This window comes from Hyla sarda, chromosome 8 (assembly GCF_029499605.1).
Source record: "Hyla sarda isolate aHylSar1 chromosome 8, aHylSar1.hap1, whole genome shotgun sequence".
In the NCBI taxonomy this organism is placed as follows: Eukaryota; Metazoa; Chordata; class Amphibia; order Anura; family Hylidae; genus Hyla; species Hyla sarda.
In genome coordinates this window covers 49,240,682-49,267,207 of record NC_079196.1, presented here as the reverse complement: position 1 = coordinate 49,267,207, position 26,526 = coordinate 49,240,682, and the positions used below count along the sequence as shown (strand labels likewise).

Sequence of the window (26,526 nt, the reverse complement as noted above, 5' to 3'; positions counted from 1 at the left end):
ACATCTATCTTACATCCTTTATGGGCTTATAGTCTGGCCAGGAGTTCCCTAGACAACAAGATCTCTGGGGTTATCAAAACCTTTTAAACTTGTATGGAGACATCCACCATTAGTTCTTCAATGGTAGATTTTGGAGTAGAGGGTCAGAAAGGTTCTATAGTATTTCCACATTGCAAAAAGTGTTTGCAACATCAGTCCTTCTTCTTCCCTATCAAATAAACGTAACAACCAAGCTGCATATTGCGAGGAAGTGGAAAGAGATAGCATTTGGCCAAATGAGCTTTTGGCTGGCAACCATACCTCTACGGGCATCATTATATAAAATAAAAAGTAAATATGTCAAACAGTATAAGTTTAACATTGAGTAGCCATCTTGATTTTGGAACTCTCAGAACCAATAAAATGATTCCCGTAGTATTTGAAGCCCCTGAGATTTTGCCAGAGGTACTCTACATTAATGGTCTCAAATTGTGGCCCTCAAGATGTTGCAAAACTTCAACTCCCAGCATGCCCGGACAGCCGTTGGCTGTCCGGACATGCTGGGAGTTGAAGTTTTGCAACACCTTGAGGGCCACAGTTTGAGACCACTGCTCTACAAGGTTGTGTTGGCTGAGTTACTGCATTTATAGCCCCTGAGCCGCATCTAAAGGTGTTAGTTGCAATAGACAGGAATATGATGCAGCAGAAGTTGTATAAAGCCAAAGGCCAGTATCCATATAGACCTGCCAAGGGCCAAGTCAATAGCTTAAGAAATGGCTTGACGTCTTCAAGTTAAATTCACTATAAATAGACATATAAGAAAACCTAATGCCATTATTTAGAGAGCTGAGTAACGTGTACCTGCAAGGAAATGTAAAGTTTATGCTAACAACAGAGAGCTATGAGCCCAAGACAAATAAGTGGAGACCAACGGGATCGGAAGACCAGACCTAACAATACATGTAGGCCAAGGAAGATACTTATTCAATGACGTCCCCAAGAGAAAGGAGTTTCTAAACTTGTAAGCTACTACAGATATCTGGGTCTCTGGATTTTTCCATGCTGGAATGATGTCATCTTATACTTAGAAACAAGAGACTCAGCAAACTCAGATGTATTCTGATCAGATATTCCCGTTCTTCAGAAAACCTGTTTATACAGCTATGTCTATACAGCACTGAATACATTACATTCTCAGGTCTATTTGAAGGATTTTAGGCAAAAGAGGATTCTAAGCATGCTTAAACAGAGGTAGAGCATGATGGTTACTTCATTTTGGTATAAATGTGGGTTTATTTTGATCATTATACCCACAGAGGGGAGAGGCTGCATAATGGCTAGGCTCAGATTATGGTTTAGATTAATCAGTTGTGCAGCAGATTAATGAATGCAAAAATGTCCGCTTGCTCATTAGTCTTAGTTCACATGGGTGGATGTTGTCATGGCAACATGATATAGCAGGACAGCTCACCGGTGTTTGGATGAATGGAGTTTTGTGTTACAGTCTCACACATAGAGGGGATTCATATGGAAATAGCCATCTTTAAATATGATACAACCAGTGAATCTTTCTAGACTACAAGATAGGTCACTTAAGGGTTTTTAGAGTTTATTGTTGAGATTCAATAAGCTAATTACTGCTAATTTTGTGTCATTAAAATCCTATATGTGTATACATAGCGGTAAAGTGAATGGGAGCGGAGCTGCAGTGCCCCAATGTGGCGACCATACAATGGCCCTTATTTACTAAGAGTGTTGTGTATTTTTTTTTTTGTGGGTTTTAATTCCCTACAATTTATTTTCCACGGTATTTACTAAGGTTTTCCCACATTTTCCACTTTCCCTACACTTTGCTTTTTTTACACATGCTCTGATCTGTAGGGGTTTCCTCAGCTGAAATACACCACCATTTTATGTGGAAACCTTAGTAAATATGTAGGGTTTTTGTGAAAATGTCGGGAACATGCCCTTTCATAGGCCACGCCCCCTTTTCCCAGCGACCATGACCCTTTTTCGAGTTTTCTTAGCAAAATGAGTTAGTCAGGTTTTTTTCAATTCTGGCGCAAAATCTGGCGCAGACAGAATTTCTGGCGCAATGCGGACGAATCCAGCGCACAACCCGACAAAACATGTCGGGTTTGCAATAGTAAATTAGGGCCAATGTGTGGAGCTGTCTGCTTCCACCTTTATTCACTGTTAGTTGTGGGCACCGAGGCTCTGGCAAACAGCTGATTGGCGGGTGGCGGGTGTTGGACCCCCAGCAATTAGATATGAAGATCTATCCTGAGGAAAGGGGCTATTATTATCTTAGGGTGGTATTAATCACATGGCTTCCCAATGCAAGTGCCATTAACTTAGATAGGCGCTCTGTTAATGACTATTACGTGGCTCTGTTATCCAGCAGGCACAGATATAATGTATAAACAATCTCTGGATCAGTTGTACAGCTCTTTCCTTGTCATTGTTTGTTGGCTGCACATCCTTTATTACACAGGGCAATGTTAAAGGGGTTCTCCACCATAAGGTGATTTTAGTATTTACCTGGCAGACAGTAATGGACATGCTTAGGAAGGATCTGCGCATGTCTTGGGGCTAAATGGCTATGTTGTGAGATTACCATAATGCTGTGGCTAGCTTTTTGTGAACTGGGTATTTCCTGTTTGACTTTTTTTTTTTTTTTTTACTACAAATCCCACAATTCCATTTTCCTCCCTCCCACACATCCGCCACCCCACCCATTGAAACATAAATGAGCTGCATCCATACGAAAACCTATGGTTTTCAATCAGGGTGCCTACAGCTATTGCATTAGTTGCAGATTGATCCCTCCACCCATTGAAGCAGACAGGCTACCTGTCATCATCTTACTAGTGAGTCAGGTTTTGGCCGCATTGCAAGCTGGGAAAAATCTGAGACAACAGTCATTTTGTATGCTGATAAAAATTGGGGTGAAAATCACATAAGAATTGTGAGAAAGCCATCACATACAGGTACAGACACTATATTATGAACTACACTAACTTTACAGCCCCTGTAGCATAGTCAAATAAAAAAAAATTCTGGAATACCCCTTTAACCCCTTAAGGACGCAGGACGTAAATGTATGTCCTGGTGAGGTGGTACTTAACGCACCAGGACGTACATTTACGTCCTAAGCATAACCGCGGGCATCGGAGCGATGCCCGTGTCATGCGCGGCTGATCCCGGCTGCTGATCGCAGCCAGGGACCCGCCGGCAATGGCCGACGCCCGCGATCTCGCGGGCATCCGCCATTAACCCCTCAGGTGCCGGGATCAATACAGATCCCGGCATCTGCGGCATTTCGCCATTTAAATGAACGATCGGATCGCCCGCAGCGCTGCTGCGGGGATCCGATCATTCATAACGCCGCACGGAGGTCCCCTCTCCTTCCTCCGTGCGGCTCCCGGCGTCTCCTGCTCTGGTCTGTGATCGAGCAGACCAGAGCAGAAGATCACCGAAAACACTGATCTGTTCTATGTCCTATACATAGAACAGATCAGAATTAGCAATCATGGTATTGCTGTGAATAGTCCCCTATGGGGACTATTCAAGTGTAAAAAAAAATGTAAAAAAATGTAAAAGTAAAAGTTAAAAAAAAGTGAAAAATCCCCTCCCCCAATAAAAAAGTAAAACGTCCGTTTTTTCCTATTTTACCCCCAAAAAGCGTAAAAAACATTTTTTATAGACATATTTGGTATCGCCGCGTGCGTAAATGTCCGAACTATTAAAATAAAATGTTAATGATCCCGTACGGTGAACGGCGTGAACGAAAAAAAAATAAAAAAAGTCCAAAATTCCAACTTTTTTAATACATTTTATTAAAAAAAAATTTTTAAAAATGTATTAAAAGTTTTTTATATGCAAATGTGGTATCAAAAAAAAGTACAGATCATGGCGCAAAAAATGAGCCCCCATACCGCCACTTATACGGAAAAATAAAAAAGTTAGAGGTCATCAAAATAAAGGGATTATAAACGTACTAATTTGGTTAAAAAGTTTGTGATTTTTTTTAAGCGCAACAATAATATAAAAGTATATAATAATGGGTATCATTTTAATTGTATTGACCCTCAGAATAAAGAACACATGTCATTTTTACCATAAATTGTACGGCGTGAAAACAAAACCTTCCAAAATTAGCAAAATTGCGTTTTTCGTTTTAATTTCCCCACAAAAATAGTGTTTTTTGGTTGCGCCATACATTTTATGATATAATGAGTGATGTCATTACAAAGGACAACTGGTCGCGCAAAAAACAAGCCCTCATACTAGTCTGTGGATGAAAATATAAAAGAAAAATACAATGTAGCCCGGACCTTCTAGGTGAGTAAAAAATGGGTATACAAGGATCGTGCTTCAATAATAATTATCATTTATTTATAAAAATAAAATTTCAACACTTCTCACAGGGCCCTTGTGAGAAGAGCATACATAATAAAAAGGCAACCTAACAAAATATTAGGCAATGGTATTAAAATTAAAATTCTACACTTGGCATAGAGTATAGAATAATAGAATAAAATAGCAAAATAAGAGCTGTACCATACAAATATATTAGAAAATTGCTCTTCTAGATGTTTAGGGTAAATGTGTCCCTTTTTTTGGATACAGTGACAAACAGTCTGTATTGATGGCAATTATTACCGGTCTGTTGGTTGTGGCTCAGGCGGTGGATGTTGCTCCCGCAATAGTTAAGTGTCCGTAATGTACAGTCCACTGTATGGTGCCTCCGATCATAAGCCTGGTCCAGTCGGGTCTAAGCGTGGTGGCAGTCGCTGTCGGATAAGGCGCTGGCAGGCGCCAAAGATCGTGATGGTGTCCGGGGACTGCTGGCGCTGGCGTGCGCTAAAGCTGATATTCCTCACCGCTTCATTAGTTGGAAAGCAGGACCATATACTGGAAGGCTGGAGGTTCACCTCGTGGTGCCGGCGTCTGACGTCAGAGCCGGAATGGTTACAGCCAAGTAGTTGCACCGGGATGACTGTGCCGGAATGGATCCGAACCGCTGGACCGGGTAAACAGCAAAGCGTGAGCACAAATGGTGGTACAGTTCATAGAATGTAACTGGCCGTAGAATTTGGGCACAGTTTTGATACTACTATGCCAGTAGATGAAGACTAGACGCGTTTCAGGGTTGTATGGTATAACCCTTTCCTCAGTAGTCATGTAATGACTACTGAGGAAAGGGTTATACCATACAACCCTGAAACGCGTCTAGTCTTCATCTACTGGCATAGTAGTATCAAAACTGTGCCCAAATTCTACGGCCAGTTACATTCTATGAACTGTACCACCATTTGTGCTCACGCTTTGCTGTTTACCCGGTCCAGCGGTTCGGATCCATTCCGGCACAGTCATCCCGGTGCAACTACTTGGCTGTAACCATTCCGGCTCTGACGTCAGACGCCGGCACCACGAGGTGAACCTCCAGCCTTCCAGTATATGGTCCTGCTTTCCAACTAATGAAGCGGTGAGGAATATCAGCTTTAGCGCACGCCAGCGCCAGCAGTCCCCGGACACCATCACGATCTTTGGCGCCTGCCAGCGCCTTATCCGACAGCGACTGCCACCACGCTTAGACCCGACTGGACCAGGCTTATGATCGGAGGCACCATACAGTGGACTGTACATTACGGACACTTAACTATTGCGGGAGCAACATCCACCGCCTGAGCCACAACCAACAGACCGGTAATAATTGCCATCAATACAGACTGTTTGTCACTGTATCCAAAAAAAGGGACACATTTACCCTAAACATCTAGAAGAGCAATTTTCTAATATATTTGTATGGTACAGCTCTTATTTTGCTATTTTATTCTATTATTCTATACTCTATGCCAAGTGTAGAATTTTAATTTTAATACCATTGCCTAATATTTTGTTAGGTTGCCTTTTTATTATGTATGCTCTTCTCACAAGGGCCCTGTGAGAAGTGTTGAAATTTTATTTTTATAAATAAATGATAATTATTATTGAAGCACGATCCTTGTATACCCATTTTTTACTCACCTAGAAGGTCCGGGCTACATTGTATTTTTCTGGTTTCCCTTTTTAGCAATTAAGGTATAGTTGCTTGCCCTGTTTGACCTCGGTGCGTAATAGTTGTGAGCTGCACACATCCACATTTCTTTTTCCTTTTTTTTGAAAATATAAAAGAGTTATGATTTTTAGAAGGCGAGGAGGAAAAAATGAAAACGTAAAAATTAAATTGTCTGAGTCCTTAAGGCCAAAATGGGCTGAGTCCTTAAGGGGTTAAGCTGACTAAGGGCTGGTTCACACTGCTAATCATTGGTCAGTCCGTTGGAAGAATTGGAGTTGAGCGGAGAAAAAAGTGTGTGTATGTCCTATTTTTTTTTCTCCACTTAAGTCCTGTAAAATACCGGACACCAAATGGAATCCAATATAGTCAATGGGATCTGCCGGTACCCGGCGGTGTCAGTTGTGCTCTTGGTCAGAATACAACAGCTATATGAACCTACGATAGTTTTTTTATGCTGTCAAATAAAGCGACCAGATGATGTTAGGCTATTATAGCATATCCATCTGACACCCTTACCTTTTGGGAAGATGGATATCTGGTGACCTCTGTTCTTTATTTAAGTGGAGAGGTGCTTACATGTTTCCCTCTGCATTTAAGTATATTGGAGTTAAGGAAAGAAAAAATCAGGTAGCTCTCAATTAAAATATATAGAAATACGTTGGCCAGGAATAGGCAACTGTTGTGAAGGAGGTGGGAGCGGCACTTGTCAGGCATTTATAGCAAATCATCTGTATATGCCATAGATCCCTAAGATGGAAATACCCCTGAAATGCCCTTTGTGTTACATCCACAATTATATGCTAGTAGTAGAATAAAAAGCACGTCATGAATATTACTGATATAGTGCAGCATAGGCTATTATTAGAGAATAATGCAGAGGTTCATGTATATACCTGTATTATTAGCTGATGTGGCAGGCATGGGTTAGGCTCCTTATTGGATGAAAACCCATCACTGAAAAGGTTCTGTAATGCTACCTACATTTCCCCGGAATCCTCTGGCTTTGCAGAGAGATTACATAGTAACATAGGGAGGGATTCATCAAGACCTGTGCTGAGGAAAAGTTGACCAGTTGCCCATAGCAACCAATCAGATCGCTTCTTTCATTTTTCTGAGGCCCTTTTTAAAAATAAAAGAAGCGATCTGATTGGCCACTATGGGCCACTCAGCAACGTTTTCTCTGGACAGGTTTCTGTAAGGTTTAAAAAAAAAAAAAAAAGACATGGGTCCATCGAGTTCAACCTAAAGCCCTACTGTGTTGATCTAGAGCAGTGGTCTCCAACCTGCGGACCTCCAGATGTTGCAAAACTACAACTCCCAGCATGCCCTGACAGCCAACGGCTGTCCGGGCATGGTGGGAGTTGTAGTTTTGCAACATCTGGAGGTCCACAGGTTGGAGACCACTGATCTGGAGGAAGGCAACAACCCCCATGACGTGATTGATGAGGTCATCCTGTAGTTCACAGGAAGTCAGCTGACTCAGGACTAACTTCCTTTTGACACATTAAAGGGGTACTCTGCTGCTCAGCGTTTAGAACAAACTGTTCTGAACGCTGGAGCCGCCGCAGGTAGCTTGTGACATAATAGCCCGCCGCCTTAAGACGTCACACCCCGCCCCTCAATGCAAGTCTATTGGAAGGGCATGACAGTCGTCACGAACCCCCCCATAGACTTGCATTGAGTGGGCGGGGCGTTACAGCATGAGGGGACGGGGATATGACATCACAAGCCCGCGGCGCCGGCTCCAGTGATCGGATCAGTTTGTTTCATATGCTGAGCAGCAGAATACCCCTTTAAGGGTCGAGTTACACTAGCGTAAACACTATGCACCCTTCTTTGCTAGCAGAAGTCTATGGGAGTAATAATAAACACCCTTTTACTTTGCTAGCACAGAAATACGCAGGTGCTTCAAATATGCAGCATTTACGCTATGTGTGACCCTTCCCTAAATAGTGATTTTCTGTGAGTCAGATTGGTGATCACATGACCAAGTTACAGCAATGAAACATATAAATGCAGCTGTACTGTAAGAAAACAAATGGTACTGTACGACCAGTGATGGAGAGTGGTTGAGCGGCCCAAATCTATATCCCGGACTGTACCCCTACTTGAGATTCCAAGTATCTGCCTTGACAGCGTCTTATACTTAGGAACACCACCACTCAGACAGTAAGAGAAGTAAAAGAAAGGAAACCATAAGGAAATTAAACTGCATAGCAATGTAGTTCTATGTCATAAACTTCTCTTGTCCCTGTTTTCTGGGTGCAGCCAGCCATTTAGACAATAGATATCTTTATTGTGATGGTCCGTGGTCATATACTGTGTATATACAGGCATAGCTGGCTGCATTTAGAGAAGCAGAAATGGGGCATTACAAAGTGACTTTTTTTTATATTTCTAAAGCTGTTTAGAACAACTTTGATTTCTTTTATTTCCAGGAGGACATCTCAAGGATTTATTATTCCAATATTCAGGGGGGGGTCATGTTTTTCTACAGCTGAAGAGCTCTTATCTTACATCTTCGAATATTTAGATCCATTTACACCGTAAAGTATCAGACACTGAGAGCAAAACAACAAATGTGGAGTTTGATTTGTGAGCGTACATAAGAGTAGTATTCCCGATGATATATTACACAACCATCTATTCATCCATAGCTGTGGCGTAAGTAGGTAGTAAAACTGATTTGGGAACATTGAAGTGCACATACTTAGATGGTTGCTTCTCTTCTTAAACATTAAAGGGGTATTCCAGGAAAAAACTTTTTTTCATATATATATATATCAACTGGCTCCAGAAAGTTAAACAGATTTGTAAATGTCTTCTATTAAAAAATCTTAATCCTTTCAGTACTTATGAACTTCTGAAGTTAAGGTTGTTCTTTTCTGTCTAAGTGCTCTCTGATGACACGTGTCTCGGGAAACGCCCAGTTTAGAAGCAAATCCCCATAGCAAACCTCTTCTAAACTGGGCGTTTCCTGAGACAGGTGTCATCAGAGAGGATTTAGACAGAAAAGAACAACCTTAATTTCAGAAGCTCATAAGTACTGAAAGGATTAAGATTTTTTTAATAGAAGTAATTTACAAATCTGTAACTTTCTGGAGCCAGTTGATATATATATATATTATATAAGTTTTTTCCTGGAATACCCCTTTAATATATACATATATTTATATCTGCTATGAGAAGCATAGGCTATTATTAAAGCAGTGTTTTCCAAACAGTGTTTCTCCCGCTGTTGCAAAACTACAACTCCCAGCATGCCCGGACAGACATGCGCACGGCACTTCTGTTCCCAGAAAGCATTGCAGGTCTTAAAGAGGCAGCTTCCTGGGGCTGGGGGATGGGATAGTGTCGGGGGCTGAAACTGGAGTGCGGCAGCCTGCAGGTCATGAAAGAAGCCTCTTCTGTCTGGGGATGCTGCAAATAGCGGCTGAGTTGAGTGACGGTGTGCAGATGCGGGGGGTACTGCCGGCCGTGGTGCCACCCCTCCAGGCTGGTGTCACCCGGTGCGCTCCGCACCCCCCGCACCTGGGTCGCAACGCCACTGTGTAGAGTAGTGTTGAGCGGCATAGGCCATATTCGAATTTGCGATATTTCGTGAATGGACGAACATTCGTCATATATTTGCAAAAATCACAATATTTGCTGCCTTTTTTTTTTTTACTATGAGCCATAAAATTTGCATGCGCATGCACCATAAAATTTGCATGCGCAATATCGCGTGATAAAATACCTAAAAGAAGGGAGGGATCAAAATGTGCGGAAATTTGCATATGCGAATATTCGCATATATGAATTTTCGGGCGCTCGCCAGTCTGACATAGTAACTAGTATTGGAGCCTTGTTTACACCACAGGCTGGAAGCAGGGAGGAATGATCACTGTGATGTGTAAAATTTGACCATTCGTAATTGCGAATATTTAGCAGTATATTCGCAATATTTGCGATAATATTCGCATTGCGAATATTCGCGCCCAACACTATTAGAGGTTCTTTTGTATGTCTTGTGCGTTACCTGTTTTATCTCATGTAGCAGGCATGACATTGTTTCTATGCTGATTTGCAATTCCACACTGTAGTGATTCTGTAATGCCACATGACTACATTTCACATGAATCCCCTAAGTGTTGGGTGGGGTGTTTGATCATTGCACTTGGTCGTCTCATTAAGCTGCAAGTGCTGAGAGCCTGTCTCTTTAACTCTAGATCACCTGGTCTTTCCAACGTCCCCTCTCAATTATATATGAATCAGGGGGGGATGTCTGTAACCATCCAGCAATAACGATATCACAACAAATGGTAATACTCTATGTATAAATTATGGCCATAGTGCATATCACATGAGCATTCTACATTTTAGAAACAAACAACTTTGGGCATCAACCCCTTAGTTACAATACAAGTAAAAAGAGGACCAGATACATATTTACAAAGTGCCGAGAGGTATGGGCATCCCACTCAGGGAGGGGTCCACAGTATAGGGGATAAATATCTGATCTCAGGGGGTCTGACCACTTGGACCCGCCCACGATCTCCCGTATGGGGCCCCTGCATAGCACTGCTACAGCGTGTTTCGTACCCAGGAGGTCAGCTGGTACAAACATGCCCCTCCATTCATCTCTGTGGGAGAGGCGGAGACACAGTGTTCAGCTGACCTGCTGTGTACGAAACGTCACATACAGCATTTCAGCCGGGGCCGAGTCGAGGCCCGTAAGGAGATCGTGGGGGGTCCCAGCGGTCGAATCCCCCGAGATCAGACATTTATCCCCTATCCAAATTTCTAAGCACTGGACTTCTTTAATGGATAGGGACACATTTGAAAAGCATATTTTAATTTTTTCACTATAAGGAAAGTACAGGTTCAGCACTCACCGACTCAGGTTAAAACAATCCAATCTTTATTATAGCTTCATTACGGTAAATCAACACACAGGTCAGTACATGTTCCATAAAGCAGGGGCTGTTTTGCTTTTCTGTGCCCTTCCCCACACCACGGGTACATGTAGATGAGATATCTAAAATCTTTCACACTTGTCTGCTGCTGAGTTCCTTTGTGAATTGTTCACAGTCTGCAAGATTTCTGCCCGGTTGTCATTTTCCAGTAAAAGAAATAATTTAAAAAAACTTAAAGACCTATAAATGTTTTATGTTCTTGGAAAAGCCTGATAGAAGAGTAAAACAGGGAGGTCTTAAAGAAGCACTCCATGTGTTTTTTATTTTTATTTATTTATTTTGCCCATATCAACACTCCAGTTTTACACAACCAGTTTTACGACGCTATATGTTTTATTCTAGCAGAGCTGTATCTCTAGTTTCATTACAGTAACTTAGTCATGTGATCGCCAGTCTGACTCTCCAAACCTTTCAGTTCTTATTAAATATAGAAAAAGAGGCAGCTAGTCTGGCACTGCTACTTCACACACCTTAGGATATTCACTCAACTTGACACTATGCAGCTATAGATATACATCAGCAGTGGCGGTGCAAATCTTGGCAAAACAGCTTCACATAAATGCATATATTCATCAAAGAAAGAATCCAAGTGCACTCACCGCGTAGTTGCTTCTTTAGTAATTCTTTTATTTCATGTCACATACAGACAAAGTGCAGGGAGACGACGTGCAGGGGATGTCAGCATGGGCTACGGATCCGTCTCGCGCTACAAGCGATTCATAAGGCCGCTCGAAGCGGCCTTATGAAGTGCTTGTAGCGCAAGACGGGTCCGTAGCCCATGCTGACATCCCCATGCACGTCGTCTCCCTGCACTTTGTATGTGACATGAAATAAAAGAATTACTAAAGAAGCAACTACACGGTGAGTGCACTTGGATTCTTTCTTTGATGAATACTTTAAGTTCTAATTAAAAGCAGTACTCCGGTGCGCACTTTTTTCCTTTTATCCCGTCCGGGCTGCAAAATAAAAGAAAACACACTTTCTCTTACCTGCCAACGAGCCCCTGGAGCTCCGGTACACTCCGGTACAGGTGTTCGGTCCCCGGGCTGTATTCTTACTTCCTATTAGCCCGGCACGTCACGTCACACGGAGCTTCAGCCTATTACCGGCCGCAGTGATGTCCCGCCTCGGCCGGTGATAGGTTGAAGCTCCATGTGACGTGTCGGGCTAACAGGAAGTAAGAAGAATACAGCCCGGGTGCCGAACACCTGTACCGGAGTGTACCGGAGCTACGGGGGCTCATTGGCAGGTAAGAGAAAGTGTGTTTTCTTTTATTTTGCAGCCCGGACGGGATAAAAGGAAAAAAGTGCACACCGGACTACTCCTTTAACATCATCAATAATAAGTATTATTTTTGTCGTTATTATAATTTACTAGTGCTACTACTGGTGCAGCAGAGAGGAAGTTGTAAGAACACCATATCGAGCTCCATCGTAAAAAGTAATTCCAAAGAATAACTCACTTGGACAAAGTGACATATTTAGCTGTGCTACTTCTCACAAATTCTGCTCTGCTGCACCTATTGTAATCCTTTCATCCCTCTAAAGAACCTTTTATCATACTAGCTTTAAGGTTCAACACAAATGCCACTGTATTCTGAACCAAATGGCAGCATTATCACGTATTGCCCTGAAAGTATTATCTATCTCTCTCTCTCTGCAGATACGGCAGATGGTGTTTCGCAGGAGCTCTTCTCGGCAGGCCTTGTGGACGGTCATGATGTAGTTATAGGTAAATGACATTCCTTTCTTGGAACTATTACATGATTACTTTAGCATTTCAAGGAAATAATTACATTTAACCTCCCTCATATCTCAGAGGATCCGGCCACCAGCTAATGCTTCCATAGATTTCTGCAGGCGTAAGGCGCAAAATAAAAGTATGGCTTCGAAGAATGAAAAATATATTTGCAATTATATTCTAATTATTGTTACTCAGCTCTTGACTGCCGGGCTGTTTTACTTTTTTTAGAAGTCTGTAACCTTTAAAAAAAAAAAAAAAATGGAAGTGGATTTATGGGTCTCCTAAGCAGTGGACAGGTTAATCGTCCCGCTAATCTTTATGATGTTTTTGTAATTTAATTTAGATGGCACTGCAGAGATACAAGGAAGAAGTGATGGGAACTTTTAAGTATGTTGTGCTATTATGGTAGGAATGTGCAGTTGTTTGTACTCGCGCCGTCTCTCACCTGAGGTAGCAGAGCCGTTCAGTTAATTATTCGAGCAGCTTGGCTTTAATGTCCTCTCTATGGCATACCTCCTCCAGAATGAAGCCGCTATACAGAGCTATAACCTTATTATTAATTAAGCTCTTCAAAGGATCTTTGGCAGGCTTCAGTTTGACCTCCTGTAAGACTAAACTGTTATGTCTTGCTGTACTTTTTTTTTTTTTTAAAGTGAAAGTTGATGTAAACAGACCCATAATTCACACCTTCATCTCATAAGCAGTCACATAATAAAAAATTATGGTGGAGAAAGAATTATGGTAAAGAAAATGCACAGTCGTGGTGGAGCAATTTGCTAATGAAATTTTGATCAAGAAAGTGTATCTCCCGTAAAGAATAAAAACTTCAGGGGGCTTCTCCATCATTACATGCAGTGCCGTGCCTTTCCCTTTAACGTTTACGCATCTGTTCTGCAAACCCTTCATTTTTTTTTAAAAAATAAATAATTGTTTATTTGTAATGAAGTTACAAATAAACATTATACGGTACATAGTCAAGTATCAACTACAGTATATAATAATGAGTGTTCATAACAGAAACATAAGTAAAAAGGCTGGGCCCCATAGCTAACATTTGAATTTGTGCTGGGGCAAACTGTACAAAAAGAGCGACAGTCTGTGGCATGGAGGTATGCAGGAGGCTTCCAGTCACCATCTCAACTCGCCAGACCCCTGTGATCGTGCTGGGGGGGGGGGGGGTCCGATGAGTGCCCCCAAACCCCTTGCATCTATCATTTACACTTTTAGATGCCGCGATCGGTGTGATTGCTGATGTCCGTCATTATTGGGGAGTCCCAGCTGCTGTTTCCCACTGTCTATGAAGCAAGCTCAGCAATGATTTGTATGGCTTCATAATTATGTGATTTATTATTTGTTTTATTTGATTGTGGGGGCTTTTAACCAAGGCAATAGTTGGTCTGTTTGTCTGATAATTGCCCCAATTTAAAGGTTCTTATATCTTTAAGCCTGAGAGTTCACTTCGCTCCTGCACTCCTTCCTTTCAGTTTATACCTCCATATTGCTTAATCGTTTGCCAAGGCTGCTGTAATCCCAGGACTTTATTTGTTAGTAAGTTATCTCTGCAGAAACACAGACAGCTTGGAATTCACTGTTTGGGTACTATAGTCATGTTATCTATCAACCACGTATCTAATGCTGCAGTTGACATCAGTGGAAAGTAAGGGGCTACAGTAATTTCATTTTTATCCAGCTACATCATAAAATGAATGAATGGATTGTGCAGCCTACAAGTGAATAAGCTATTAAACAAAATAGCAAACTGCATCCTAGATTAAAAAAATGTGAATCTCCTCAGAACATTTTCAGTTGATCAGTTTATTGTTTGAAGCTTACTGAATGCATGCATATGTCTTAATTACATATCTATAAGTTGATGGAGTTTAAAATATGATCCAACAAGGATAGCATAAAATAATGGTGTTTACTAATAGACATAACCACTACATGCATTTGCAGCTACATTCCAGACAAGCTAGCAGCTGACAGAGAGATTATGGTATATACTGCCTATACAAATTTATAGAGAGGGAATGAGTGAAGAGGAAGTTGGGAGGGGGATGTTTGCCCAGGGCTTAATGCTCTATAATACCCTCCATGCTGCTTCTGCTTCTAAGTGTGTGCTATGAAGACATATGAAAGCGGGATCTTCTCTGTGTGTTTAGTGTATGGTAGACATCATAAAGGCTAGTCTTCACCCTGTAGTTTAGGAGCCATTGAAAATTTGAGGTGGAGCCTGCAGAGCAGAAATCTAGTGACAAAGTTTCCATATACAAATAATACTGTATAATGGCCAGAAATACAGCTACTCCTCAAGTACACAAAGTAGCTTATCCTGAAAAATCTTTTTCACAACCATTGGGTGGCCACCCAGACACATATAGCTTATACACCTCCTGTATTGCCAAATCATGTTTTATCTTAAAGATAGTGATCCTATGACACACATGTTGGCATGTATTGAGCCACATGGAAAGGCAAAGTAGGACATACCTTTATGTAACTTATAATATTGAAATATGATATACAGGGTGGGCCATTTATATGGATCCACCTTAATAAAATGGGAATGGTTGGTGATATTAACTTCCTGTTTGTGGCACATTAGTATATGTGAGGGGGGAAACTTTTCAAGATGGGTGGTGACCATGGAGTCGGCTATTTTGATTCCAACTTTTGTTTTTTCAATAGGAAGAGGGTCATGTGACACATAAAACTTATTGGGAATTTCACAAGAAAAACGATGATGTGCTTGGTTTTAACGTAACTTGATTATTTCCTGAGTTATTTACAAGTTTCTGACCACTTATAAAATGTGTTCAATGTGCTGCCGATTGTGTTGGATTGTCAATGCAACCCTCTTCTCCCTCTCTTCACATACTGATAGCAACACCGCAGGAGAAATGCTAGCACAGGCTTCCAGTATCCGTAGTTTCAGGTGCTGCAGAATGGGCAAAACAATAATTGGAACAGGACCCTCAGTTTACGCAGATGATTTTGTTCAGTGATGAGGCAAACTTTTATGTGAATGGTGAAGTTAACAAACAAAACCACCGCTATTGGTCTGACACTAACCCACATTGGATAGATCCCTCCAAGACTGTTGATGGTATGGTGTGGTATATGGGGTACAAAGATAGTGGGGCCATTCTTCATCAATGGAAACCTCAAGGCCACTGGATATGCAAAATTGCTACATGATGTTGTGTTTCCCTCTTTATGCACTGAAGCTGGCACGTTCCCTGAGTTTTTCCAGCAAGATGGTGCGCCACCACATTATGGGTGTCATGTCCGAGCATTCCCAGATGAACAGTTTCCTGGAAAGTGGATTGGTCATTGTGGGCCAGATGAATGGCCCCCAAGGTCTCCCGATAGACTTTTATCTTTGGGGTCATCTGAAGGCAATTGTCTATGCTGTGAAGATACGAGATGTGCAGCACCTGAAACTACGGATACTGGAAGCCTGTGCTAGCATTTCTCCTGCGGTGTTGCTATCAGTGTGTGAAGAGTGGGAGAAGAGGGTTGCATTGACAATCCAACACAATGGGCAGCACATTGAACACATTTTATAAGTGGTCAGAAACTTGTAAATAACTCATGAAAGAATAAAGTTACGTTAAAACCAAGCATCATTGTTTTTCTAGTGAAATTCCCAATAAGTTTGATGTGTCACATGACCCTCTTCATGAACCTAAAACAAAAGTTGGAGTCAAAATGGCCGACTTCAAAATGGCCGCCATGATCACCACCCGTCCTGAAAAGTTTCCCCCCTCTCATATACTAATGTGCCACAAACAAGAAGTTAATATCACCAACCATTCCCATTTTATTAAGGTGTATCCATAAAAATGGCCCACCCTGTATATATATATATATATGTATATATATATATATATATATATATATATATATATATATATATATATATTAGGGATCGACTGATATCGATTTTTTTTCAGGGCCGACACCGATAATCTGTAGCCTTTCAGGCCGATAGCAGATAACTTATACCGATATTCTGGTATAAGTTATCGGCTATTTCTCCACCCATCTACCCCCCCCTCCCCCCCCCCGCCCGGCTCCAAAGAAGCGGCTGCAGATCATTGATTTAAAGCGGTCGCTTTAAAATCAATGAACTGCAGCGGCTTTTTCGGGGCCATAGACTGGAGTGGGGCGGTGCGGTGGGGGGGAGGTACGGGGCACGGGGGGGGGGGGGGCGTTGCATTATCGGATTATCGGCAACGCAATTGCCGATAACGATAATCGGTCGATCCCCAATACATAAATATATATATATATATATATATATATATATATATATATATATTTATTTTTTCTTTTTTTTTACTATTATTATTAGTTACCTATAGGTTCCTGTAGGAATACAAACATATAGAGGTCTTCTGTGTCCTTGCTATGAGGCTGGGCAATCATAAGAAGGGGAACCGTTTGGTTCTAAGACCTAATAAAAAATATATGACTGAGGAGCCAGATTTATGCAAACATTATGATCATTATAATAAAGCATGTGAGTGGAATCATTGATGGCAATTGAAGTAATGTTAAGTGAGAGAGGAAGGTGGAGAATAGAAGTGATAACAATGTGATTGCAAGGATCCAAAGAAAGGACTTAGGGGTAGAATCAAAAAAGGATTTGCTTATTTTTTTTTCTTTTACTCGTCTACTGTGTGTGTCTTAGTATAAATGCATCGGAGCTACAATAACAGACAAAGCATATGGATAAAATTCCCAGCAGTTGGACCCTCATGATCAGACATTTTATCTCCTATCCTTTGGATAGGGGATAGGATGTCTAGTAATGGAGTACCCCTTTAAGACCTTTTTTTTCTTTTCATCTGTCACGTTTAATTAAATGACCTGTATTTGAGGAATAGGAACAGTATGTTATTGTATGGTGTATGTGCTGAGCGATCAGCTATGTCCTAACACCTAAGTCTCCAAACTGTGGACCTCCAGCTGTTGCAAAACTACAACTCCCAGCATGCCTGGACAGCCAACAGAGGGGGTGTGACGTCATGAGCGTGTGTAATGTCATGAGGAGATGTGTAGCATAATGTCACGACCATTGCCGCCCAAACCCAGCGTTCTGGATAGGGGATAAGATGTCTAGGGGTGGAGTATCCCTTTAAAGAAACATTAGGCATTTACTCCTGACTGAAGATGGTAAAGGATACCACCTTATCTCTAGTATATACTCTTCTGTCAATTATCCTAAAGAGGAGGAATCCATCAGCCCGGACAGATATACAACCTTCCACTCCTGAAAGACATCTAGACAAGCTATTACCAAGCTGGAAATCCGCAAGTTCAGTCATTTGCATATCATAAAATTGTAGAATCGTATTAAGTAGTTTTCTGTCATTGGATATATATGCGGATAATGGGGAAAGAAGGTCACGGAAGGCTGAGAGGCATTTAATGGTGGAAAGATGTTCGTAAATATGTAAATTCAGACCTAAGTATCCTGTTTTTTTCCCTGACTCAGCTGAAACAATCGGAGGCCACAATGAAGGTTGTTGAGCTTCTTAGGATTTCGGATGAATTTATGCACATTGGAGAAATATGGAAAAGCTGCAGAATTCTATGATGGTTGTAGGCAGTTTTACGTCTGTTTGTTTTCTCCCCCGTATGGACTGAAGACATGGTGGTTTTCAATGAATAATTTAAAGTTTGCAAAATTCCCCTTGTGTTGGATAGATGCTGAAATAGTTTTTTACCACATAATCCTGCAGTATATGGCAGTGCTACAGCAGCCAGGCTTTTCTGTATAATGACATGCAAATACGATCTCACAGTATGTCACTTTTACTTCTCTACTCTGTGACTTGGATCCTTTCAAGCTCGTCCCTGATACATAAAACAACTCTTTAAGTCCAGCCAAGGGTAAAGAAATGCAGGGCCAGCAAACCTACTGTCTGACAGCTGTTTAAACCTCAGCAAGGAGCTGATAGCTGCCTCTGTACTGTGAAACTGGGCTTGGACCTGCTCCAGATCCCAAAACATGGGCAGCTTACTGTAGTTGTCAGACGCTTTCTACCGAGCGGTTATTAAATGACAAATTCCTCATGGGCTTAAAGGACTGGCGCTAATTTAAGTTTGGAGGAGTAAAGTGACAAATGTAGGTTCACTTTTTTGCAGTCATTCTTAATGGTGTAAAGATGTTATTAACTAAATCTACATTTAAAGTCTAAGTTTACATGTCTTTTTATGTGTCTTTTCATGGGCTCGCATATTCCTCTGTTCTGCTGCTCACTCATTCTGACATCCGCTGCTCAGGAAGGAGCGTGTCTGAAGCAAGCACTGAGCCGGCCCTCACTTACAGTACATTATGCCCTCCGGATACACACATTGGCCGTGAGCGCCTGGTCCCCTTACCTGCTGCTGCCGGCGGGGCTGGGATTCACATCGTGGGACACGCTCGCATGCGAATCCCAGCCCGTCACTCACCTGGTGCTTCTCCTGCCCCGGCATCTGCCTCTCTGCTCCGGCGCGCATGTCCCCGTCCCCTAGGGCACGCGCTGGAGCTTTAGGATTAAAAGAACCAGTGCACCCATTAGTGAAGGACCACCTGTGGCTCATTGATAAATTCCTCCACCTCCCACACTTCCTTCTTTAGCTACTACGGAAGAATCATCTCTACGCCAAACTGGAGAAATGCCTTTTCGAGAAGTCTAGTCTTCCTTTTCTTGGCTACATTGTCTCTCGATGGATCCAAGTAAATTGTCTGCAGTATTGGATTGGCCTCGTCCTTCGGGCCTACGTTCTATTCAATACTTTCTGGGATTCGCTAACTATTATTGTCAATTTATCCCAAGTTTTTCGTCCTTGGTTGCTCCAATCATGGTTCTCACTGAGAAGACTTCTAATCCTTATTCTTTGCCTCAAGAGGCTAAAGAGGCCTTCTCCCGTTTAAAGTCTGCTTTTACCTCTGCTCCTGTGTTTACAAGACCAGATCCGGAGAGGCCCTTTGCTTTGGAGGTTGATGCCTCATCTATTGGAGCGGGTGCCGTTCTTACTCTTCTTTTCTAGGTTCAACTTCTTCATCCACTTCTGTCAGATAAGAATATCAGAGCAGATGCTCTCTCCAGGTCCTAGGACATCATCGGTTTGGACTCCATGCCTAGGCATATTATTCCTCCTGACCGTTTGATTCCTGCCGCTCCTGCTGAAATTCAGCAAGTTCCTCCAGGAAAATGTGAATTCAAGTAGAGAAAACAGACATGGTCGCACATCCACAACTTGTATTTTGATCCACTTGCTTCTCAGCAAAAATTCAAAAACTAACAGGTTGTCAGTATACATTTTGATCAGAAGTATAAGCCCACTTGCCATGTCAAGGCCACCTATTTAGAGTGGGCCAATAATGTCCCTCCAGGAAAAACCCGCCAGATTGAGACACAAGGTACTGAAATGGGGTCATTCTTCCTTGACAGCAGGTCATTCTGGTATATGAAAGACTCTACTTCTAATCTCCCGGCACTAATGGTGGCCCAATCTTGAACGTGATGTTTCTGATTTTGTTCGTTCCTGTGAAACTTGTGCCCTTGACAAAACTCCTCGACAGAGACCTGCAGGACTCTTACAGCCTTTACCCATTTCGGATAAACCCTGGTCCCATATCGCCATGGATTTCACCACCGATTTGCCACCATCTCATAATAACACTGTCATCTGGGTCGTTGTAGATCGGTTTTCCAAGATGGCTCATTTTATTCCTCATTCCTACCAGGTCTTCCTTCTGCTCCACAGCTGGTGAAGTACTTCTTGTTACATGTCTTTCGTTTACATGGTCTTCCTCAGCATATCGTTTTGGATCGTGGTGTGCAATTTGTCTCTAAGTTCTGGCGAGCCCTTTGTAACCGTCTGGACATCAATCTGGACTTCTCCTCGGCCTACCACCCTCAGTCCAACAGTCAGATGGAGAGGGTTGATCAAATTCTTGAGACCTATCTTCAGCATTTTGTTTCAGCTCGCCAAGACGATTGGGTCAACCTTGACATGGTGTGGCTTTCATCCAAGTACATACTCTTCAAAATACTCTGTTACAAGCTTGGTCCTCGCTATCTTGGTCCCTTCCAGATTCTACAAAAAATGTATTCTGTCTCTTACAAACTCCGTCTACCTACTACGTTATATATTCCCAATTCCTTCCATGTCTCTCTCCTCAAGCCTCTTGTTATAAACCATTTTTTTTTCAAAAGAATCTTGTCCCCACACCTGTTTCCGGCTCTTCTGACGTCTACAAAGTTAAAGAGATTCTTGCCACTAAAACTGTGAGAAAAGCAGTCACGCCCCTTCCCATAGACTTGCATTGAGGGGGGGGGGGGGGCGTGATGTCACGACGGGGCAGGGATGTGAAGTCACGAGCTCCCAGCGCCGGCTCCAGCGTTCGGAAACGCTGAGCAGTGGAGTACCCCTTTAAGGGAAGGACACTGACCACAGTTTTACAGATGTTTCAAATGATAGCTTAATATTTAACACATTACAAACCATTTAAAAAGTTAATGCTTGCTGCAATTTTAGCCATTAAACTATGGCAACTAATAGTGTATGACTCTGTTTAAGTCTTTTCAAGTCATTACTGAAAGTTTTCATAGTATTTTAGTCACTTGAAGTAAAAATCAGTGTTCCATCACTTTCACTCTTTTTCACAAACAGCTTATTCAGGGGGTACTCTCAATCGTCTATATGCCCCATTCAGATTTATGGACTTCATAAACTACGGATCTGTACTAGAATTTGCCTCTAATTTCCAGTAAGAAAATCATCCATTTATGTGAATGGTGTCATGTGCCAGTTAATACTGCAGTTTCCCTGCAAAATAAACATACACCTACTGCCCTCTTTAATGGTAACACCTGTTTAATTGCTTGTTAACACAAAATTAGCTAATCAGCCAATCACATGGCAGCGACTCAATGCATTTAGGCCCGTAGATGTGGTCAAGACAACCTACTGTAGTTTCAGCAGAGCATCAGAATGGGGAAGAGAGGAATTTAAGTGACTTTGCACATAGAATAGTTGTTGTTGCAAGATCGGCTGGTCTTGGATTTTCATGCACAACCATCTCTAGGGTATACAGAGAATGGTCCAAAATGTTCAGTGAGCAGAAATTGTGTGGACGAAAATGCTTTGTTGCTAACCATGTCCATCCCTTTATGACCATAGTGGACCCATCTACTGATGATACTTCCAGCAGGATAATGCCTCATGTCACATGACATCGTCTTATACAGGACAACGAGGTCACTGGACTCCAATGGCCTCCACAGTCACCAGATCTCATCCAAATGATCACCGCTGAGATGTGATGGGAGATTCTCATCATGTATGTGCAGCCGACAAAACTGCAGTAAGTGAGTGATGTCATCATGTCCGTATGGAGGAACTGTGTGATGTCATAATGTCCATATGGAGGAACTGTGTGATGTCATCATGTCCATATGGAGGAAATGTGTGATGTCATCATGTCCAAATGGAGGAACTGTGTGATGTCATCATGTCCATATGGAAGAACTGTATGATGTCATCATTTATATATGGAGGAACTGTGTGATGTCATCATGTCCATATGGAGGAACTGTTTGATGTCATCTTGTCCATATGGAGGAACTGTTATGTCATCATGTCCAAATGGAGGAACTGTGTGATGTCATCATATCCATATGGAGGAACTGTGTGATGTCATCATGTCCATATGGAGGAACTGTGTGATATCATCATGTCCATATGGAGGAACTGTGTTATGTCATCATGTTCATATGGAGGAACTGTGTTTTGTCATCATGTCCATATGGAGGAATTGTGTTATGTCATCATGTCCAAATGGAGGAACTGTGTGATGTCATCATGTCTATATGGAGGAACTGTGTGATGTCATCATGTCCAAATGGAGGAACTGTGTGATGTCATCATGTCCATATGGAGGAACTGTGTGATGTCATCATGTCCATATGGAGGAACTGTGTGATGTCATCATGTCCATATGGAGGAAATGTGTGATATCATCATGTCCATATAGAGGAACTGTGTGATGTCATCATGTCCATATGGAGGAACTGTGTGTTGTCATCATGTCCATATGGAGGAACTGTGTGTTGTCATCATGTCCATATGGAGGAACTGTGTGATGTCATCATGTCCATATGGAGGAACTGTGTGATGTCATCATGTCCATATGGAGGAACAGTGTGATGTCATCATGTCCATATGGAGGAACTGTGTGATGTCACCATGGTCATATGGAGGAACTGTGTGATGTCATCATGTCTATATGGAGGAACTGTGTGATGTCACCATGTCCATATGGAGGAACTGTGTGATGTCATCATGTCCATATGGAAGAACTGTGTGATGTCATCATGTCTATATGGAGGAACTGTGTGATGTCATCATGTCCATATGAAGGAACTGTGTGATGTCATCATGTCCATATGAAGGAACTGTGTGATGTCATCATGTCCATATGAAAGAACTGTGTGATGTCATCATGTCTATATGGGGGAACTGTGTGATGTCATCATGTCCATATGGGGGAACTGTGTGATGTCATCATGTCCATATGAAGGAACTGTGTGATGTCATCATGTCTATATGGAGGAACTGTGTGACGTCATCATGTCCATATGGAGGAACTGTGTGATGTCATCATGTCCATATGGAGGAACTGTGTGATGTCATCATGTCCATATGGAGGAACTGTGTGATGTCATCATGTCCATATGGAGGAACAGTGTGATGTCATCATGTCCATATGGAGGAACTGTGTGATGTCACCATGGTCATATGGAGGAACTGTGTGATGTCATCATGTCTATATGGAGGAACTGTGTGATGTCACCATGTCCATATGGAGGAACTGTGTGATGTCATCATGTCCATATGGAAGAACTGTGTGATGTCATCATGTCTATATGGAGGAACTGTGTGATGTCATCATGTCCATATGAAGGAACTGTGTGATGTCATCATGTCCATATGAAGGAACTGTGTGATGTCATCATGTCCATATGAAAGAACTGTGTGATGTCATCATGTCTATATGGGGGAACTGTGTGATGTCATCATGTCCATATGGGGGAACTGTGTGATGTCATCATGTCCATATGAAGGAACTGTGTGATGTCATCATGTCTATATGGAGGAACTGTGTGACGTCATCATGTCCATATGGAGGAACTGTGTGATGTCATCATGTCCATATGGAGGAACTGTGTGACGTCATCATGTCCATATGGAGGAACTGTGTGATGTCATCATGTCCATATGGAGGAACTGTGTGATGTCATTGTGTCCATATGGAGCAAAATCTCTGAGGAAAGTTTCCTGCACTTTGTAGAATGTATGCCACAAAGAATGACGGCAAAAAGGGGTCCAACCCAGTGCTAGCATGTACCTAATAAAGTGGCCAATAAGTGAATGTAAGTCCATAACTGGTGTAGCTGCACATTTTTTTAATTCCTTCTCTGCTGTCAGGTGAGTGGTTACTTAGGAGGAGATTTATCAAAACCTACGCATAGTAAGTGTGGTGCAGTCGCCCATAGCAACCAATCAGATTGCTTCTTTAATCTTTCACAGGCCTCTTTAAAAATGAAAGAAGCAATCTGATTGGTTGCTATGGGCAACTGCACCACTCTTCCTCTGCACATGTTTTGATAAATCTCCCCTTTGGAACATTTTGCCTGACAACCTTATTTCAGAAGCCGCTTCTATCATTCAGTATCCGGCTACCAATCTCACAGGACTCTGATAACAACTATAGTGCCCTGTCTCTATTAGGAGAACAGTACAGTAATAATAATAATTCTTTATTTACATAGCACACACATACTCCGCAGCACTGTACACTCAAATTGGTCCCTGTCCCCATTGGGTCCGTATGTCTTGAAGTGCGGGAGGAAATCGGAGTACCCCCACACAAACACGGAGAGAACATGCAAACTATTTGCAGATGTTAGAACCCAGGACCCCAGGGCTGGAAGGCAACAATGCTAAACACTGAGCCACCATGCTGCCCTACAGTCTCTATCGCTCACTTCACTTTTTTTTTTTCCAGCAAATGTATCTTATTGTTGTTCCCATTATTCATGGTCATCTGCTACACGCCAGAAGTAAAACCTAAATTACAGTAAGACATTCGCCATATCTGATAGGAGAGGATGATACCAGTAAAAAATATTTTACACTCGGTAAACTAGTTTTTTATGTGATTCATAAATGGCATGTTGTTTATGATACTTTATCTCTTGCAGTTATTGGTTTCTGTCTGTGTGGTAATTTCAGAATAGATAGAAACCAATTACTTTCAAGGCCATTTGTGGTCAGCATCAAGGCTGCGCTTTATGTCTGTTTTTACTACTGGCAATAGAGACGATATTATGAAACATGCAACGCCTAAACTTCCGAACCCTTAGAGGTGAAATATTTATTTTATATTTACAGATATCCATTTACTAATTGGATTTTTATTATTACATAGTCTACATTTTAATCAATTTAAATTAATTATGACGAATTTAATTGCAGCAAGGTCAGTGGAGAAAAGTTGGAATACAGATCTGAACGGTAATTTTAGTTCAAATTTGATCACTGTAAATGTTGGCACCCTCTGAAATTTTTCTAGAAAATGAAGTATTTCTCACAGAAAAGGATTACAGTTACACATGTTTTGCTATACACATGTTTATTCCCTTTGTGTCTATTGGAACTTAACCGAAAAAAGGGAGGAAAAAATGCAAATTGGACATAATGTCACCAAACTCCAAAAATGGGCTGGATAAAATTATTGGCACCCTTTCAAAATTGTGGAAAATAAAATGACATTTTGCCAAAATGAGCTTGAATAAGCAAAAATATTTCTGGGAAAATGTCTTGTAGACAGATGAGAGAGAGCTTTTTGGTAAAGCACATCATTCTACTGTTTGCCGAAAACGGAATGAGGCCTACAAAAAAAGGAACACAGTACCTACAGTGAAATATGGTGAAGGTTCAATTATGTTTTGGGGTTGCTTTGCTGCCTCTGGCACTGGGTGCCTTGATTGTGTGCTAGGCATCATGAAATCTGAGGGTCGCACTGTAAAGCCCAGTGTCAGAAAGCTGGGTTTGCATGCAAGATCTTGGGTCTTCCAGCAGGACAATGACCCCAAACATACGTCAAAAAGCAACCAGAAATGGATGGCAATAAAGCGCTGGAGAGTTCTGAAGTGGCAGCAATGAGTCCAGATCTAAATCCCATTGAACACCTGTGGAGAGATCTTAAAATTGCTGTTGGGAAATGGCGCCTTCCAAAAAAGAGAGACCTGGAGCAGTTTGCAAAGGATGAGTGGTCCAACATTCCGGCTAAGAGGTGTAAGAAGCTTATTGATGGTTATTTTTTCCAAAAAGTTTGCAACCAAATATTAAGTTAAGGGTGCCAATAATTTTGTCCAGCCCATTTTTGGAGTTTGGTGACATTATATCCAATTTGCTTTTTTTCCTCCCTTTTTTGGTTTAGTTCCAATACACACACAAAGGGAATAAACACGTGTATAGCAAAACATGTGTTACTGCAATCCTTCTCTGTGAGAAATGCTTAATTTTCTTGAAAAATTTCAGGGGTGCCAACATTTATGGCCATGACTGTAATTCAATTTCTTGTACAAATCCTGGGTTACAGGAAGAATTATAGATCTGAGCTGTAATTCTGCAGGCTCCAGTGCTAAAATCTCCCAACATTTCTTTCTGGGTCAATGTCAGGAAAAAAAACACTGGCCCAACTAGTGAAGTCTT

General features: G+C 41.7%; 1 protein-coding gene across 7 annotated transcripts in view; it reads left to right on the top strand.

The window, feature by feature from the left end:
• STK39 (serine/threonine kinase 39) overlaps positions 1-26,526 on the top strand; it is a 452,628-nt gene that overhangs the window by 356,261 nt on the left and 69,841 nt on the right. For 6 of the 7 annotated variants that reach the window (XM_056533261.1, XM_056533262.1, XM_056533265.1 and 3 more), the window contains exon 16: positions 12,661-12,729. In XM_056533261.1, coding sequence (XP_056389236.1) covers positions 12,661-12,729 — 69 coding nt within the window. Of the gene's footprint in view, positions 1-12,660; positions 12,730-12,816; positions 12,891-26,526 lie in introns of those variants that run through there. The other variant, XM_056533263.1, reaches the window with a different exon arrangement.